The sequence below is a fragment of the Schistocerca nitens genome, chromosome 5 (assembly GCF_023898315.1).
Source record: "Schistocerca nitens isolate TAMUIC-IGC-003100 chromosome 5, iqSchNite1.1, whole genome shotgun sequence".
NCBI classification, from domain to species: domain Eukaryota; kingdom Metazoa; phylum Arthropoda; class Insecta; order Orthoptera; family Acrididae; genus Schistocerca; species Schistocerca nitens.
Genome location: NC_064618.1, coordinates 801138579 through 801159143, shown reverse-complemented (window position 1 = coordinate 801159143; position 20565 = coordinate 801138579). Strand labels below are relative to the sequence as shown.

General features: G+C 41.1%; 1 protein-coding gene across 1 annotated transcript in view; it reads left to right on the top strand.

The window, feature by feature from the left end:
- The first annotated feature begins 286 nt into the window (after positions 1 to 286).
- LOC126259414 (uncharacterized) overlaps positions 287 to 20565 on the top strand; it is a 188946-nt gene continuing 168667 nt past the window's right edge. Inside the window, exons 1-3 of the mRNA XM_049956194.1 lie at positions 287 to 367; positions 10207 to 10377; positions 10452 to 10561. Of these exons, the coding sequence (XP_049812151.1) occupies positions 10286 to 10377; positions 10452 to 10561 (202 nt within the window). The 5' untranslated portion in view covers positions 287 to 367; positions 10207 to 10285. The remainder of the gene's footprint in view (positions 368 to 10206; positions 10378 to 10451; positions 10562 to 20565) is intronic.

Genomic DNA, 20565 nt, shown 5'->3' with positions numbered 1-20565 from the left:
GTGTGTGTTCGACAAAGACCTTGTTGGCCAAAAGCTTACTTTATGACAGTCTTTTTGTTGTGCCTATCTGCGACTCAGAATCTCCACTATATGGTGAGTAGCAAGTATTCTTTTCATAATATTGCTTTAGTAGAATAATGCACACACTACAAATATTCTGAGATAATTTTTCACAGATATGGTAAAATGTCCTGATTCACTTCCTTTGACATGTAAGTAATTCTTCTGTTTGTTTAAAGTAGTTTATTTATGTAAATAAGATACTATTTACTTTTTTGTGTTTCAGCAAAGGGTCATTTTTTATCTTGCAATTCTGCCAAAACCACTTAAGGACTCAGAGGTTTCTGAAATAATACCTCTTTTTCAAGTGAGTGCAACTTTTCACAAAAGTGTAATGCTTTCCTTTACATTTTATTTATATACAGTACTTGTGTTACTATTGTAATGGATTATAACTTATAAGACATCCGAGTTCTCAAAATATAGCCAGATTCACCAAGCTTAAGATGCTTAATATCATAAACACAAAAGATACACTTGAATTTTTTGAATAACATTTATGCTTTTGCAATCAAGTAGTGAAGCAAAAGGAAGACAGAAACAATAAATGCAATCAAAATTTCAACTAGACCTTTTTAATACTAGGTTAAACATTGAACCATACTAATGATGGTTTGATCCACAACCTCAACTAAATCTATTACAATTCTCACAGTACCCCACTTATAGGCCTGTCACTAATTTCTTGTTTCCCATCAAATAAGTTGAAACTAATTAAGGAACTGGATAGACATTTGGCAGATGCTAGCTTTATTTCACTACTCGATCGTCTTGATATGGGTTGTTCGCCAGTTGTTCCTAAAACACTTTAGGCAAATTCCAGGTTGGTTCTTTTTAACAGATACAATCTATTTCCTTCCACATATTAGTCCAGTCTCAACTTGGGCCCTTTCTTAATAACGACATTGATGACAGGATGTGAAATGCTGCTGTTGCTTCCCCCCTCTCACCTTTTTTCTAGCATCCTTTCCAAACATATATTACATGTGACCCCAGTTTAATCACTAGTAAAAGATTTTTTTTTTCCAGTGAACTTGTGGCCCATCACTAATGACCCAGTCATCAGCAGGACCTTAAATCGTGCTCCTCCTTACTTCCGTACTTCGTTCCAAACCAAATGAGTTACACAGTAGTTAAGACATTGGATTTGCATCAGGAGGAGGGCAATTCAAATCTCTCTTGACTATAATAATCATTTAGATTTTCCATTATATGGTGGGTGGTTCCTTTGAGACGTACATCCCTAATCCAAGCTTGTGCTCCCGTTTTGATGACCTCTTCATTGATTTCTCTTCTTTCCTTCTGAAGTTTAACATAGCCATGATAAGTTTAGTCATGAAAAGCAGTCTCATATGTTTTTGAATTGAACTTATGTTACAATTCACGTTAAAGTAATAAACACATTTTGTTTTGTTTAGACCCAAAAACATCCTGGGATACAGGCTGCTAAAGATAAAGATGTTTTACTTATTTAATTATACCAGAAGCATCAAACACTGTATATAATGACAAACAATGGATGAAATTTTATAAAGATAAAATTTGTAGAACTAGAAATTGTGTATAAACAATCATGTTATATTACAGGGATGAGAAATTTATATACACAGATGACTAAGCTGTTACGGCCTAATCAAATAACTTAAGAGACCATAAAAAGGAAACTATAAAAAATCTTTAACAAGTGACTGTCTACTACAAGAAAAACCAATTCAAATCTAACTGCTCGAAGACCTAAACGAGTGGTTCCTACCTAAACTGGCTTCCTCTAGCACATTTGGGGTAACCTCCAAGAGCTTCTCATCAGTGCTGGTGCTTGGGCATAACTCACCCTCGATGAGGTGGGTAGTGGTCTGCTCCTGCCCACTGTCGTACACCAATGGTTCATTTAATAATCCCTGTCTCTTCATGTTGATTCTGCTTCTTGCAACTTCGAAAAGTAGTCTGTGCAAAGATCTCCGTATGTTCCACTACTCTGTGTGTTCTGAGTAATTCTTCCTTTACTATAGACCAATCTCCCAGATGAACTTATTTCCTCGTCAAGTTTCTACAGTGATTTGTTGCAGTGTATAGTGAGATTTTCTGTTACGAGCTGGAAACTTCTTGATTGAAATTAGTAGCAGGCAGATTGATATCCATGGAAAGGGATGGCCCTTAGATGTAAATGGTTGTTTTTTTCCTTCTTGGCTGCCACTTCAGGTCAGATACTAGGGGGATCGATACCAGCTTGCACTATAGTTGGGCAGTTGGTGCGGGTCTCAGACGTCCTGTGATGATATGTCAGCAGCTCATGGTCTTCTGATTAGTGTTGTTGACTTCCAATCTAATGACTCCGGGTTCGATTCCTGATTGAGTCAGTGGCTTTCACTGCTCAGGTCAGGCGTGTGTGTGTGTGTGTGGGGGGGGGGGGGGGTTGTTCTCATCACAATTTTGTCGTCATTGATATGCATGTCACCAAAAAGGCATCAAATAAGAAGAATTACACCAGGCAGTTGATTTACCCAGAAGAGAACTCCTACCCAAATATGCCATACACACATTGAATGATATGTCCATTTGTCTGGTGTGGCTGGAGTTGCAGCATACAGGACATATGTACTCTGCAGCAGAGAAACACAAGGCGAAAGCTGTAGTCCTTATTGCCCTGGGTTGTGCACGCCATGTAGTGCCTGCTAGTTTGCGCGCATTGTTGTTTCCAGCAGCTACTTCATGTTCATGCAATTTTTCCTGTGAGCAAGTGCTCTGTCTAATGTGACACTCGTACATTTTGGAGTTGTAGAATAGATGACTTGAAACAGTGGTTTGAGAGACAGTGACAGAACAGAGAAAAGGTTGACTGTAGAAGAGACTGTGGGTCATGATGAGTGAAGTCAGGGACAGTGCTTCACATAATTCCCCTGGCCTCAATCTCAGCTAAAGCCCTGCCCCCACACCCATTTCATCCCTGCCCCAGGACCCTGTCTTCACTCATCCTGCACCTACATTCTCTTCTGCAGTCTCTCAAGCTGCAGAAGTGTGGTTCCAGCACAGTGCATTCATTTCTCATCCGGCATATAAAGCCTGGTGATGCAGGTTCCGCAACTGCAGTCTTGATTTTTAATAAAATTCCAGCACCAGTTGCAATTTTCTTTTTATTTTAAAAACCACAACTGATTTCAGCCCCTGAGACCGTTATCCAATCATCTCTACTTAGTATCAAACCACAAAGTGCAATTGAATTAGTCAAACAGATAAGTATGTTGCAGTACGCATCTTTAGCAGCAAGTATAATACATAGCTATCATGAAAAAATTCAACCACATACTTCATAAAACAAAAATGATAAATGTTACATGAACTTGTCTTCTATTAAAAATGTATCACTACATAAACTAAATAATGTTGAAAAATAACTCATCAGTAACCACCATAAAAGCATTTTATAAACTTGTTTACTATCTAAGAAGTCTAAATATGTAACAGTACTTTACTTGTCAGACATCCTGAGAGGACATAGAATGACTGATGAGAGATGCCAGGAGATGGCACTTAAATAGGGGAGAGGAACCTACAGGGAGGGCCTGTAGACAGCAAATAGATGGGGAGGGAGAGACAAGTGTTGAAAAAAAATTGATGAAATGGTTTAAAAGTAAAATAAATTATCGAACAACATGGTATTTAAAATACTGATGTAGATACATAAGAAATAAATGTAAAAGGTATTATTACAAAGCAAGACTAAGCTGAACGAAAAGTCAATCTAGGAAACCAGCGATGGCAAACAGGTGGAAACAGCAAAGGGTATCTCTGCACACAAAGTTGATTTATATGACATGCAGCTATGAAGAAATGAGTGTGGTCTGTTGTTTATAATAACTGGTCCTACCATACTTGGTAACGAAGTTCTGAAATTAATTGAATTATAATACATCAAACACATTTTCAGTTTTTGAAAATGTAATGTGAAGGGGTAGATAAAACAAATCTGCTCACCAAGTGGTGATAGGAGAACACACATATAAAAGGTATTTGTGGTGTCACCACCAGACACCACACTTGCTAGGTGGTAACCTTTAAATCGGCCGCGGTCCGTTAGTATACGTCGGACCCGCGTGTCGCCACTATCAGTGATTGCAGACCGAGTGCCGCCACACGGCAGGTCTAGTCTAGAGTAACTCCCTAGCACTCGCCCCAGTTGTACAGCTGACTTTGCTAGTGATGGTTCACTGTCTACATACACTTTCATTTGCAGAGACAACAGTTTAACATAGCCTTCAGCTACACCCGTTGCTACGACCTAGCAAGGCGCCATATTTAGTTACTATAATTACTATCTTCAAGAATGTATTTTGAACAGGTAATATTGTGAATCATGTACCGTCAAGAGCGACGTTCATCATTAATGGATTAAAGTTAAGTATCAAACTAAGTACATCCGCTTTCTGAATTCTCATTCCTTGTCATGTTCCAGACCTCACGTCAGTATAGTTCTTCCCTCCTCACGCCAGCCTGCGTGAGCTAAAACGCGTGCATTTCGGCCTCCACTCGTAACACTGTGTTGGCTCTTCTGCTAACACAAAAGTATTAAAGTTTGCAAGCCTTAGAAACCAGTGTCTCCTTCTTCTGCCTGAATGGTTGAAGGGGAAGGAAGAGGGGTGAAGGAAAAGGACTTGGGGAGGTTTAGGAAAAAAACAGTAGATTTCGGAAAAGTCACCCAGAACCCTAGGTCAGGGGAGACGTACTGGACAGAATGAGAAGGAAAGACTGACAGTTGGGGATTGCACCAGATGAGATATAAATGTCTGAGAGCTTGAAGGTGGACGATATAGTAATACATAAGAACAAGATTACTGCCAAAATGTCACGCAGGAGTTATTAAGAGCAAAAAACTTAAGTGCATCGTATGTGATAGAGGTCGGAGGGAGAGGTGGTAAAAAATAGATAGGTCAGAAAATAAAACATGTAGAAAACTAAAAGAGAGGGAAAAAAGGATTAGTTACTGTGAAGAAATGTTGAGCCTGAGGAAACTGACATAAATTAAGGCCAGGTGGTTGGCGAGAACCAGCGACATGACAGGACATGACATCAGTGCCTATTTCACCACATGTGCCATCTGGATTCTTCCTCAGAACTCCACAGGTGGAAACTGACACTACAGCACATCCTTGGTCTTGCCACCAGTTTGGACCTAATTGACATTAATTTCTTCAACCCCAGCATTTCTTCACAGTGACGACTCCTTTCTTCAGTCCATTTTAGTTTTCTACATCTTTCATTTTGTAACCTGTCTATATTTTGCTGTCCCCCTCCCACCTCTGTTACATACAGTGCACCTAGCTTTTCACTCTTAAAAACTCATGTACAGTGTTTTATCAGTAATCTCTGTCTTACATATTTCCACCTTTAAGCTCTCAAGCTTTAAAATCTCGTCAGGTGCAGTCCCCAACAATCAGTTTTTCATTCTCACCCTGTTCGGTAAGTCTCCCCTGATCCAGGATTCTGGGTGACTTTCCTGAACTGTACCCCTTTTATTAAACCTCCCCAATCCTTTCCCTATACCCCTGTTCCTTCCTGTTCAACCTGTCTCCCAGAAGGAGCCATTGGCCCTGAAAGCTTTGAAACTTTAATACTTCTTCTATATGTGTTTTCCTGGCATCACTTGGTGAGTAGATTTTTTATCTATACACTTACATTATATTATCAAACACATTTTGTAAGACATCCAGGAAAACAATGCTTATTGAGCTTTTTTTTTTTTTTTTTTTTTTTTTTTTGTCAAGAATACCCTCCTTATTGTCGTTTAAATGGTTGTATATTTCATTTTCCACCAAGATGTCCACTCAGGTTCATTTTTCCCATGTCATGCAAAACTGTGGGGTTATTGTTGGTATTGGTTCACTGTGTACTTTCGGAATTAAGTGAGAAGCAAAGATCGATTTGTCTTCTGCATTTTTCCTTCCTAGTTATGTATGTTCTTTGAACTGGTTTTAACGTTTCTACCTGTTTGTCCAATATAAAAGGCTTTTCAATCAGTGCAGCAGATTTTATAATCGCCAGCAGTTGTAATTTGAAGTTGTGTACAAGTAGCTGAACAAATGTGTTATTGGTTCTGAAGGCAATTCTAACATTAAATCTGCAGAATAATGCATTGTAGCTTATAAGAAACATTCCCATAAAAGAGAAACAAGATGACTATTAATGTTTCTGCAGCATTGTCACTAAATTTGTTGCCTCTATTCGGAAGAACCTTGAGTTTAGAATTATGTATTTTAACAACTATGGACTAATAACTGTTTCTGGAAGCAACATTGTACACTATATGAAGTGCTTTTTTTTTTTAGGTTCTAAACTCTTAAGGCTTAATTTAGGTATTCTGTTTATCAGTGCTTGAAAGAAGGCTTTTCTATGTTTTACTGAGTGACAATAATTCTGAGATATAATGACATCATTACAATAAATGCCAAACAAATGGGTTCAGTTGAGTTGAATAATGCATAAATCCAGAAAATTAATCAGCATTCTTTTGCTGATGTTCACCCGTAAAATGAGTGTTAGAATATGAAGTACATTCATCTTGTCAGCTAACAGATCGATGTCATCTTTAGATCCTAGATGTGACAACACAATGCCATCAACATATATTTTGCAAAAATTCTTTGCCATGCCCCCTGTGAACTGTTTACTGAAAAATTCGCCATGTACCAGAGATGCTGATACGCAGATAGGCACAACAAAAAGACTGCCAGGAAATGAGCCTTCGACCAACAAGGCCTTCCTCAAAAACGCACGCACACACACACACACACACACACACACACACACACACACACACACACACACACACGCAAATGCAATTAACATGCTCATGACCACAGTCTCTGGCTGTTGAAGCCAGACTGCGAGCAGCTGTGCATGATGGCAGAGGCAACCAGGTGGTGAGGGTAAGGAGGAGGCTGGGGTGGGGAGGGGTAGGGATAGAACAGTAGGGGTGGAGGCAAGTAGGGCAGCTGGAACAGAAGGGGCTAGATGTGTGAGAACAATGACTAACGAAGGTTGAGGCCAGGAGTGTTATAAGAACATAGGATATATTGCAGAGAAAGTTCCCACCTGCACAGTTCAGAAAAACTGGTGTCCAGATGGCACAGGCCGTGAAGAAGTCATTGAAATGAAGAATGTTGTGTTGGATGGCATGCTCAGCAACGGGGTTATCCAGCTGTTTCTTGGCCACAGTTTGTTGGTTGTCATGTACACTTAGAAAGCAGCACAGTGATTGCAGCTTAGCTTTTAGATCACATGACTGGTTTCAGAGATAGCCCTGCCTTCAATGGGATAGGAGATGCTTGTTACTGGACTGGAGTAGGTGGTGATAGGACATGTCTTGCATCTAGGTCTATTGCAGAGATACAAGGCAAGGGGTTGGGAGCAGGTGTTGTGTAGGGATGGACAAGGATATTGTGTAGGTTCAGTGGGCAGCGGAATACGACTGTGAGAGTCGTGGGAAGGATAGTGGGTTGGAAATTCCTCATTTCAGAGTATGATGACAGGTAGTTGAAACCCTGGCGGAGAATGAGATTCAGTTGATCCAGTCCTGAATGGTACTGAATCACAAGGGTAATGCTCCTCTGTTCCTGGATGGTGGGACTTTGGCAGGTAGTGGGTGACTGGAGAGATAAGGCTCAGGAGATCTGTTTTTGTTAAATATTAGGAGTGTAATTACAGTTGTCATTGAGTGAGACATACAGTATATGTTACCACTTGTCACTATTAGATGCAATGGCCATGCTTAGCTAGGCTGTATGGAAGGGACTTCTCAGTATGGAATGGGTGACAGGTTTGTTGGGTTGAGTAGAACCAGGTGAACTGAATGGGGGACAAGCTTTTGTGGTTCTAGAGGAATGTGGATAGGATGTCCTCACCCTCGATCCAGATCACAAAGATGTCATCAGTGAATCTGAACCAGATGAGGGGTTTGAGATTCTGGGTGTTTAGGAAGGATTTCTCTAGATGATCCATGAATAGATTGGCATAGGATGGTGCCATATGGATGCCCACATCCGCACCCTGGATTTATTTGTAGGTAATGCCTTCGAAGAAGAAGTAATTGTGGGTGAGGATATAGTTGGTCATGGCAACTATGGAGGAGGTTGTCGATTTGGAATCCATCGGCTATTGGAAAAGGTAATGATCAATAGCGGTAAGGCCATGGGCATTAGGGATGGTAGTGTACCTGGGGAGAGGTTCTCAGATGGGCCTAAGAATTTGAGAAGAGACTGGAGATCCTGCTGGATTTCCGAAATGGGGTCACTGTAGCAGAGTTTGTAGGTGGGTTAATCTAACAGCTGGTGGGATCCTTCTGCCAGGTAATATTTGTGGTTCAAAACTACAGTGGTGGAGCCTGTGTCAGCAGGTAGGATTGTAAGGTCAGGATCAAATCCTTAGGCCCGTCCCAAGAAAGTCTATAAACCCAGCCACCCAGGACGCCCCATTGAGGCCATTACTGTGGTCCCACTGAGAGAATCACTGCTCTTGTAGACCAAACATTGACCCTTGCATTATGTTTCCTAACCCTGTAATAAATGTAGATACGAGACTGTCCCATACACCCTCTCAATGCCATCAATCCAGTCCAGTCACAAAACATCACCTATCCCATCAAAGGCAGGGCTACCTGTGAAATCAGTCATGTGATCTCCAAGCTAAGCTGCAACCACTGTGCTGCGTTCTACATGGGCATGACAACCGACAAGCTGTCTGTGTGCATGAATGGCCACTGACAAACTGTAACGAAGAAACAGCTGAACCACCCTGTTGCCGTCCATGTCATCCAACACAATGTTCTCCATTTCTCCCTGAACCTTCCCACCAACACCAGTTTTTCTGAATTGCACAGGTAGACGCTCTCCCTACATTCCCGTAACACTCCTGGTCTCAACCTTCTTTAATCTTTGTCATTATGCATCTAGCCCCTTCCCTGTTCCCATTCCAGCACTACACAGCCCTCATTCAACCATCACACCCTCAGTCTTTTTACTTCCTCCTTTTCCACTAGCCCTGTCACCCTCCCACCCTCCATCTAAACTCCCGAGTGCACCTAGCTGCTCTACCCTCCACCATCTATTCCCCGCACACTGCTACAAATAGCTCTTTACCGTCACTCACCCCTACCCTGCTATTCCTCCCCCTCCCCCTCCCCACCCCAGCCTCTTCTTACCTGCACCTGGTTGCCTCTCGCATCATGTGTTGCTGCTCACATTCTGGCTTCAGCAGCCAGAGACTGTGGTCATGTGTGAGCTGCATTTGCGTGAGAGAGTTTGCCTTTGCTGTTTTCGTGTATTGACTTCTTATTCATCTTATGATCTCTTTTTGTAATGATATCTTTTACATCTCTTTTTCTGTTATTATTATTATTATTATTATTATTATTATTATTATTATTTCATATGTCAGCCTTTTAAATATGTATTGTTCCAGACTTTATTTTAGTTTTACAGTATTTTTATCACTTGCCTCTCCATGTTTACCTACGTGCCCTCTACAGCTGCTCCCTGTAACTTGCCTTTCCCCTATTTAAGTGCCACCTATTAGCACATCTCATTAGTCATTCTGTGTCCTCTCAGGATGGCTGACATGTAAAATAATGTTAGCATATTTTGATTTCTTAGATTGTAAACAAGTTTATATAATGTTTTAATGTTTATTGACAAGTTATTTTTGAACATTATTTAGTTTATGTGATGTATATATGTTTTAATGGTAGATGAGTTCACATAACATTTATCGTTTTTGTTTTTATGAAACATGCCGTCAGAGTTGTTTCGCAGTACTTGTGTGTTACACCTATTGCTAGTCTTGTCTTTCACTAATTCTGTTGTACTTTATAGTTCCATACTTTCATAGATACCATTGGAAAATGGCCTGAGAGGGAAGGAGGAAAACCAGTCATTTAATTCAAAAACACTGTGTTTAGTGAAGAGAGGGGGAGGGGGGCATGCATGTGTGCATGCACGAACGAACACGCGCGCCTTTGGCAGCTCTCAGTTCCACTACTATTCAGTGAATTATTACCGTAACTCCTAAATTACTTTAATATTTAGTTGCTACCTTTGTATTAAGAGCCAGTAGTTTATCTCTGCAAATGTTTGTTGCATTAAGTGCGTTTTGTTTCAGAATACGAGACCACCACTTGAACTTCTGGAATTTATATATAAAAGCATTCAGAAAATATCAGATTCTTAAGAACTCTAAGATGATTCGGAAGGACTTGCGCGTGTCGGGAACTTACTTGTTATGTAATGGCAATCGCATCCACAAATTCAGGATAAAATGGCGTTCAAAGAGGTTTGTCAGATAAATTTTCCTAAATGTAACCAGAAATCTGGTGCTGCTAACTACTTCTTCTTCTTTTTTTACAGTACACCCACTATGGAGCAAAGACGTGAAGTGATGCGAGTAACTGAAGACATTGTGAAAACAAATAATCTTCCAGAAAGAATAACAACGGGTCAGCTGAAAATTACGACCAGTATCCTTTCATGATAGTGTGTGGTGGTGATGGATAACCAAAGTGTGTATAAATGCTAACACTAAAAACTTTACAAAAAAATTGTGAATGGTGTTTGTTTATTATTTGTTAACAAAGAATTCCATGCTCCAATAATCATATTGTTTAGGGGAGTAGAAGTATTGCTGTGAATAAAGAGCCCAAGAGTTGTTCACTCACTCATTGTGTATGAAAATACACATCCCAGAATCAAAATCTTAGGGCCTGTCTTTTGATAGTTTCCCCACAGTGAACTTAAGTTTATTGCTAACAGTTGCAATAACATCAGTATCTATAAACAATAAGAATTGGAGTGGAGAAAGAATGCACTTGCATGTCAGTACATGATACCCCATATTGGTGCCCCTCTCCCCTCCCCTCTTGCAAATTCACTAACTGGATTTTTGTCCCAATCCATTGTTGTAGCTTTGTCTGAAGCAAATACAATGTTTCTTGGTCCAGCCAGAAAACATTACTTTAAACTCATGCTCATATCATCAACACTTTGAGAGACTGCAGTTTATATGTATGAAGACATATCTGTGAAACTGATAGTGGCCTACTGCTTAATGTAAGAGGAGATGTAAAGTACATAAATACTATTTCACTTGATCATCAACTGCATCGTTGTATAGTTCTGCCATATTAGTCAGTTTTCATTCCAATACCAATTGTGATTAAATGCCACCACGACTGCCAGCAAATTTCCTGTTCTCATTCGTAGTTTGCTCGAACTTCATGGTTCTCAGTTCCAAGCTGCAAACCAAAAGTACTGCAGCTTGGGATGTAATGTTGTGCATGAATGTCTGCATGCCTGATACTGTTTTACCCACTTCTCTTGTCAGTCCCATCCTCTAGCATGCAACTCTGCCATGGACGATCTGCATATGTGCGTAGTCTGATTTTTGCCCTCAGTTGCAAGTGACCTTTGTCAAGGTATGTAATACCACTTCGTCAGTACTACCCAAGTCATAATATACTAACTTATTTTTTGCCGCTATAATATCCTACAAGGAATCCCTTGAGTGAGAGGCCATAAAAGACCAATGATTTTTATGTTATTTGACACCCCACATATTGTTTACCATATTACCACAAGACTAGTTGCTAATTGCTGTGGGGTGGGACTGGAGGTATCCAACGGTGAGCACAGCATGAGCCTGTGGAGCGTAGCTGAACTGCTTATTGGTTAAGTAACTCTTCAACAGCGCTACAGTGCTTGTCATACTGTTACAAAGCAGAGCAATGGCAATGATAAGCAGAGCAAACATTGTATTATGTCTGCACCAACTGTTGCCTGATTGACATTTGATCAGAAAGGAACTCAAGGAATATTGCATAGTGAGAAAAAAGTGGCAGATTAAATCTTTCCATTTATGCCAGATGAGTCAAATGTGTGGCATCGTATGGACTTGACTGTGTGGAGAAAGTACGTGAGGAGTACAATGATGACGATACATGCTTAACAAGTGAAAGTGGTATTGAAACAGATGTCAAGCTACGTAGTTCATCATCCTTGTCGGAGAGGAAATCTCATCTCCAGTGAAATGTAGTAACGGACAATCGTTGTTCAAGGAGCAGAAACTAAACATAATTACGTACATGAAAGATCATCTGCAGCATAGTAAGAAAAACAATGGTGAATGGATTTCGGGCCTGTGGCAATGTGACCATGTAGTGTATAAAAAATCTTTGGCTGTGCAAGAGAGGACAAGGCACACTTGTTACAATAACTGGTGTTTATGCATTTCAGGGATGCTTGATACAGTTTACAGGATGCGTATGACAGTGACCTATTATGTTATGCACATAAAATAACACTTGACGTAGATTTCAGTGATTTCAAGGGAAGTAGTGGATAGTTGCTAAACTTCAAACAGTGCTGCAGAATTGGAAGACATAAGATAAAAAAATTTCTAACGAAGTGTCAGCTTGACAGTGCGCAGCAAATTGCAGAATCGGCCCAAAAACTTGTAGATGAGATACCTCATCATTCAGTATGGAATGTGTTTCCAACTCCGACTAAGGATTTTAGGAGGAAGTGCATATGAAAGGAGCCCTGGAAATTAGGAGTACCAAGAGAGTTGTATCAAGATCAACTAACATTGATGCCTTAACATGTTCATATGTGATTATGCTATTGTTAATCTCGATGGTAAATTGGCTGGAAAGTTATTTATTATACTGTGAGAAGTTGGAGGTGTTCTGCTTTCTACAATTCTTTCTCATATGCATGATCTTACAAGGGCAGTAGGGATTATTTACATCAAAATGAGAAAGAGTGGGAAAATGGGCATAAGAGAACTACACTATGATATGAGCACTGCTTTTGGCCAATAGCTGGTCAAAATAGCTTGCTTTTGCTTGATTCCTGGTTTGCATATAGAAATTGACTCCTTCAGAACAAACTATTCCTCCTGAAAAGTGTGTAACGGGGAGTTCATACCACCAGGAACCATGGGACAAATTCAACCTCTGGATGTTTGTTTTTCCTTGCCTATAAAACATATTGTCACACTATCTGCAGCTGCACCATAAAGGATAGCCAGTTTCGTGATAACTTCCATGATACAATATGCATTCTTTAAGAATGTATACCTAGATGAACATCCTGCATGATACGTAACTCCTATGGAGTTCACTTTCAATCTTAATGGTGCGAGCCTTTGTGATCACTGTGGCATGCCATTTTTGATTTAGTGTTCATGGTGGAAGTTAATGAGCATTTTTTTAACGTTTCTTGAGTGTCGATGGTGTCCATTTTGTGAAGTGTAATATGTACTTTAGGAGGTTGACCTCTTCACTACCCAGACACTCATTTTGTGTTACCCGCCTTATGCACTTTGGCGAGTCATTAGCAGCTAATATTTTTTATGTCATAATTGTCAACTCAACACAACACTTTCAAATGAGCCTTACTAAAGACTGGACTTGCGACATCACACTCAAGGGGGTTCCTTGTTAGCAAGAACGTAGTTAACTTTGTTGCATGATTGAATGTTTGTAGGAAGAGGAAAGCTGAGGTTCGTGATTGACCTTCATTTATATTGGAATTTAATTGCTTGACCTTGGCAAACTAAAAGGTATTTGTTTTTTGTGGTGTATTATTGTTTTTTCAATGATCAGTGGCTGTTACAATGGCTTAGTGCCTTCTGTGCGTAGCTTGGAAGTGTTTATTACTGTGCTTGATGAAGCACTATCACGTGTACAGTCTAATAATAATTTTGTGTAGCTCAATGGCCTGTTGCAAGTCTTTCAGTAGGGTGCTGTTTCGGTGACACGCATGTCTGTAACCTATTCCAGTAATCATACTGTGGAAAGGGTACCTGTAGTTTAAAATTGAATCCAAACCATGTTCAGTCATGGACGGTTGTTGTTAGATTGCTGGAGTGCACACATCGCGTAAGAAAAAATCTGACACCTGTGAATATACATGGTAACAATGCACCGATGGTTGGATATCACCATTCAGTTTGCACAGGGATCTGAAGATACACTAATGCACTGTTGAAACTAGTTGTGTAATTAATATATTTTATAAAAAGTATGCCTGTTGGTATTCCTAATTTCTACAAATACATAAGTGCAGTATGTCCATAGCCTTGCTACTACTGGCAGCCGAGATGATGGAAGTTTATAGCCATCATTGTATTTCATATTGCCAGGCTGCCAATCATTTCTTGTACTTACCTTCTGAAGGTCACGACTGCCAAACTAGCATTCAAACTACTTTCACTGTATGAATGTGTTTCATTTATTGTTGTTGTTGTTCTTATCAACAACATTTTTTCCATGGTTCTTGTGCTGTTGACACCTAAATGCATGCTAAAGGAAGCCAACATTCAGTCTGTTAAGCTCTGCTAGGACATCAGCTGCTGACTAAGGTGAAGACAGACTAACAATAAACACACACACACACACACAAGTAGCTGAAATAAAATAGTGAATCATTATAGAAATGAAAAATAAATGCAAGGATATCTTCATTCGGCAGACAAGATCACCAGGAAAATACAATGGTTACTCAGGAAACTAGAACAGTTTTTGACACTTCAAGAGTGATTCCCCATAAGTTTTAAGTACATTGACCCAAAGATACTCAGAGACCTGTCAACTAAGGCTAACAGTAATAGTATTACCTCACCAACATAAATCATGATGAAACATCTGACAAGAAATATTTGGCATCTGGTGGGCAATATGCCAGCCACAAAATGTGGACCATGATGCAGTGGGGTATTTTGTGTTCCTCAGTGATACAGATAGCAGTGCTGCAGGTGCCACAGCATCAGAGATGTCTGTAGAGAGGTCAGACTAACGTTGTTACTAAAGCCTTTTTTCAGTAGCTTCTGGAGCAACTGTCTGGATAATTGACTGATCTCACCATGTAAACAACTGAAAGCAAGGGGAAACTACATCACTTGTGTTTCATGAGGACATGCAGATCTGCTATGGTTTAGTGACGAAGCCATCCACTTGGGTAAAATATTAAGAAGGTGAAATTTGAACCTCTGAGTGCAGACTCCTCAGGAGGGTGTCATCGAGAAAAACCAACCTTGTGTTCTACAGATAGAGTGTAGAATGTTGGATCCCTTAGGTTGATGGGTTAGAGATGGCGTTATTCATTTTGTTGCATTTCGGTGTGTGGAATGTTGGATCCCTTAATCAAGTAGGTAGGTTAGAGAATTTAAAAAGGAAAATCGATGGGTTGAAGTTAGATGTAATAGGATTTAGTCAAGTGGTGAAACAGAACTTTTAAGTCAGAGTAGTGACAATGATGTTGGTTTGTGGGGCACTCAACATTGTGGTCATCAGCGCCCATACAAGTTCCCAATCTTTCCATTTCCAGTCTCGCCACATCTTGAATGATGATGATATGATGAGGACCACAAAAGCACCCAGTTCCTGGGTGGAGAAAATCCTCAACCCGGCTGGGAATTGAACCCGGGACCCCTTATTTCAGAGGCAGCAACGCTAGCCAGTGGACCACAAACTGCAGACAGTCAGGGTAGTGCACAGTTACCTAAACAAAATACAGATAATGCAAGATTAGGTCTAATCATGAACAGGGATGAGGGTAAGCTACTATGCTGCTAGTAAATGCATTATCCGAGGCAAGAGAGACAGGAACTCAACACCTACCATAGTGGTGTACAAGCACTCTCACCTGAAGATGGTGGCCAGGTGGACCGCTGAAATATTGTGTCAAGATGATGTTATGACCCGGCTGCACACCTGAGAAGAATGTTATCAATTATTACCCCAGGAAAGCCTTCATAGTCACAGTTATTCATATTGTTAAAGAAGACAAAAGCTGGTGACAATTGACTGAAATTATACAGTAACAAAAGGAAGAGAATTAAAAATGTACAGGGGGGAAAGGAATGAAAGAGAAGTCATTTGATAGAATTTTGTGAAGAGCATAGTTTAATCATTGCTAACCCTATATTAAGGATCACGAAAGGAAGCTGCATATGTGGCAGAGACCTGGAAACACTAGAAGATTTCAAATAGATTTTATGATGGTAAGGCAGAGTTTTAAAAACAAATTTTAAACTGCAAAACATTTCCTAGGGCAGGTGTAATCCGCAACCATGATTTATTGGTTATGAAATACAGAGTAAAATTAAATAATGTACAGAAACTTCTGGTTGAAAATTATGAATTATTTAGGAATAAAGATGATGACGCACCAAAAGGTAGGGTGCTGCATCATTAATAGGCACACAAACAAAAGGTAAGGAGCTTGGCTAGCTTTCGGAATGCACTTTTTTTTTTTCTAACTGTGGGAAAACCACGCACACGCGCACACACACACACACACACACACACACACACACACACACACACACACACTTGCCTCCCTACATTGTGCTCAGTTGACTGCCAGCTCTTTATTGGCCTGCAGTGAGTGTACTGTACTGTGGTGAGGTGAGGGTGTATGGTGCAATGGAGTGAGGGATGGAGAGAGCATTAGGGAGGGAGGTGGTTAGGGGAAAGCATAAAGCATCTAGCAGCTCATGGGAGAGTGAGGAGCTGAGTGTGGGCTAGCTCAGGGGGGGGGGGGGGGGGCAGGTAGAGGGGCAGGTGGCAAACAAACTGGCCATGCAATTTAATAGGCTAGGGCATGAGATAACAGCACACAAGTAGTTGATGTAGGATGCAAATTTGGCAGGGTTGCTGGGGCAGGGGATGGTGTATACACACACACACACACACACTATTGGGTTTTGTGGGAGGGGGGGCAGCGAGTGACCTTAGGTTTAGCCCAGGAAGATTATGGAAGTGAAAGATGTGCTGTAAGGGTAAATCCTATCTGCGCAGTCCGCAGCTCGTGGTCATGCGGTAGCATTCCCGGCGGTGTCAGGGATTTTCTCTGCCTCGTGATGACTGGGTGTTGTGTGATGTCCTTAGGTTAGTTAGGTTTAAGTAGTTCTAAGTTCTAGGGGACTGATGACCATAGATGTTAAGTCCCATAGTGCTCAGAGCCTTTTGAACCATTTGCGCACCCCAGGAAAACTGGTGGTAGTGGGGAGGATCCAGATGGTACGGGTTGTGAAGTAGCCATTGAAATCTCGCTTATTGTACCCTGCTGCATGTTGTGCCACTGAGTGGTCCACCATGTTTTTGGCAACAGTTTGGCAGTGGCCATTCATTCTAGTTGAAAGCTGTTTCGTTGTCATATCAATGTAAAGCTCTATGTAGTGGCTGCAGCAGAGCTGGTATATAACATGGATGCTTTCACAGGTGGCCCAGCCTCTGATGGGGCAGGATAAGCCTGTGACAGGACTTGAATAGATGATGCTGGGTGGGTGGACTGGGCAGGTCTTGCATATGGGTCTTCCACAGTGGTGCGATCGCTGTGGCAGGGTGGAAGTGGGTGTGACATAGGGATGGACTAGGATGTTGTAGGGGTTGGGTGGGCAGGAGAACACCGCTTTGGGAGGGGTTGGAAGTATCTTGGATAGAATGTTCCTCATTTCAGGGCATGATAATAGATAATCAAAACCCTGATGAAGGACATGATTCAGTTGTACCAACTGCACAGCAAAACGTGAACCACACACAAGTACCAAAGAACATAACATACAAAGGCAGTTCTGTATATATCTTGATATCACAGATGAATTTTTGTCTTAATGTTTGCATTTGACTTGTGTTGATTCCTTGTCTGTTGAGATCTCCACAACAGCACCTCCCTTTTTGGGGAGCTGTGGCTCGGAAGGTCTTGCATCAAATCACAAATCTGGCCAGTGCAAACCTGAACAGAATTAGAAAACACAGGAGCTAATCTAACTAGCAGGTATCTGCTAGTTACCTGCCCGTCAGACTGCATTTTTGTGGCTGAGGTAGAGGTCTGATTGGGTCACTCAAAGCCGTAGAGAAATTGTCTTCTGTGTAAGAAGGCTTGAGATGCTTGGCAGATACAGAATACCATTTCCCAGGGAAGTCAGTCACATTTGTTTCATTACTACGGTCTATGACTGTAAAGAGTAGTGGTTTAATAGTGTCATCTCTCAGCCACACAAAACACCATCTGAATAAGTCTTTGTGAAAGAAAATGGGTTTATCACTGTGTCGAAATGGATTCTTTGGAAAGAGGTGATGCATGTGCGAGTGCAATTGCCAAAAATGTATTGGACCCTCTTACTGGTAGCCAAGGCTTAGGTATGGGTGAGAAAAATTCACATGGAACCCTTAATTGCTGATCATAGACCAGTTCAGCAGCTTAGCAACCCAAGTCCTCTTTCAGGACAGTGTGTAGCCCTAACAGTACGAAAGGTAATGTTCCCGACCGGGCATCCATCAACAAATTAGCAACCCAAGTCCACTTTCAGCACAGTGCATAGCCCAAACAGTACTAAAGGTAGTATGTCCAACCGACCGTGCATCCGTACAGCAGTCCAAGGTTGCTTTCAGTGTGCAGTAAATAAGCTCTATTATCGGGTTACTGGCAGGATGGTAGCTTATCACTGAAATATGTTTCAGCTGCACATTCTCATAATCTCTTCGAACAATAGGCACTCAAATTGCCTACCCCTCCCCATAATAACAACTTGTGGAGTGCTGAATCTCGCAAACAAGCAATTTAGTTGGGCCTGGGTGACAGAGACTGCAGAAACATCAGCTACCGCCATGGCCTCAGGCTACCTAGTGAGTCTATCTACGATAGTCACCAAAAGACAAAATCCATTGGAGGGGGGGGGGGGGAGAAGAGGCTCAAGCATTTCTGGAAACCTTGCAATTTTGTCATTTCCTGCAACACGTGCCCAGTGCCAGCAGTCTTTTTTGCTCCTGGCCAAACCCCTTTGTCCACCAACATTTTTGCAGAAGCCTTGATGCCAGATAGTGGAACATTGTGATATTCATTGAAGACAGGGCATCACCATCTCACAGGAATGAAGGGGCAATTCTTTTAACTTGGAGTGTTGCACCATATCCGTTGGTTGGTACCATGTATTGGCACGTGCTCAAGACGTAAGCCCGTCAATGCAGGTTTCGCATGACAGTGTAGATGGAAAGCATCTTGCTCTGGTTCTGCTACTCTGTCAGTAGCAGTGATAGCCTCGCGCTTTCAAGACAAGCAGTCAGCCGCAGTATTATATTGATCCACAATGTGCTGGATGTCCTTTGAGAACTGAGCAATGAACCCAGCGTGTCTACACTTTCATGATGAATTAAGTTCCATCATATGCTGGTATCTGGATATTAGTGGCTCATCATCAGTAAAAATTTTAACGACTTTTCCCTCTAGCCATGGCCGGAAATGCTTTACAGTCACATATATTGCAAGAAGCTCCCTGTCAAATGCGTTCCACTGTTGCTGATTAGACAGGCTTTTCGAAAAGAAAGCCAGAAGGTGCCAATCTGCAGATACGTACTTTTGAAATATAGTGCCCACAGCAGTTGAGCTTGTATCAACACTCAAAGCAAGGGGGGTGCCAGAAACAGGGTATGTCAACATGGTATCGTTAGTTAATGCAGTTATTGGGTCTTGAAATGCATTTTGAGCTTCACAAGTCCAAGGAATTTTTTTGCTGCCAGATGTTTTTTTGCATCTAAGTAGTTTATTTATTGGTTCTTGTACTTCAGATAAATTGAGTGTCACCTGTAATAGTTTAACTTTTTGAGTAGTCTTCTAGAGCCATTAAATGTTAGAGGTTGAGACATTTCTCTGGAAGAAGTGAACTGCCTGTGCAAGAGACTGCATAGTCTAGAAACTGTACCTCCTCCTTGCCAGAGAAATTTTTTTTTTCTTTCAGATTGACTGTGACTGTGCTCCAGCCATACAGAATGTGAATGAAAACTCTTGTAGTACTTCATGCATGAAATGCTACAAAGTCTGGGAGAATATCATAGTCAAAAGGCATTATGTTGTGTTCGCAGAACCTGAAGCAGTTGCTCACTAGAGTTTTCTGCCTAGCCATGGGGATTTGTGAGAAAGCCTTCGTACAATCTATTACACTGAAAAAAACAAGTGTCCAGAATAGTGCGAGCATTTCAGCCCCCATAATCACAATACATTCTCCATGAGCCAGCCTTCTTTTTTACCACCTGCAGAGGTGATGTCCCCTCACTGTGATATCTTGTCACATGTTATTCAGTAATCATCATCTCGAATGCCACACCTTGCATGTCTTTTTAACTCCACAAGTTCATGTGATGTAGAATGTGAGATCTTCTCGCATAATACACGTGTGTGTTCTGCATTTAGGCAGTCGCGACATCTAGTATTTTATACCAGGTGCGGAAGACGTGGACAGTGCTAAAACCATTGTGTGAATGCAGATCAGAAGCACCGTGCAGCACGAGGCCTTAGGTGATGGAGGTGCTTTGATCAAGCAACAGTTTGACAGGTCTGGCATCACGGAAAAATTACAGAGAAACTTGGACCCTCAAAACCGGACCACTCACACCCACAATAATGAGTGTTCAAGTACGGCAAAATTCATCATCCAAATCTAAAGTCAACCCCTTCTTCCTGA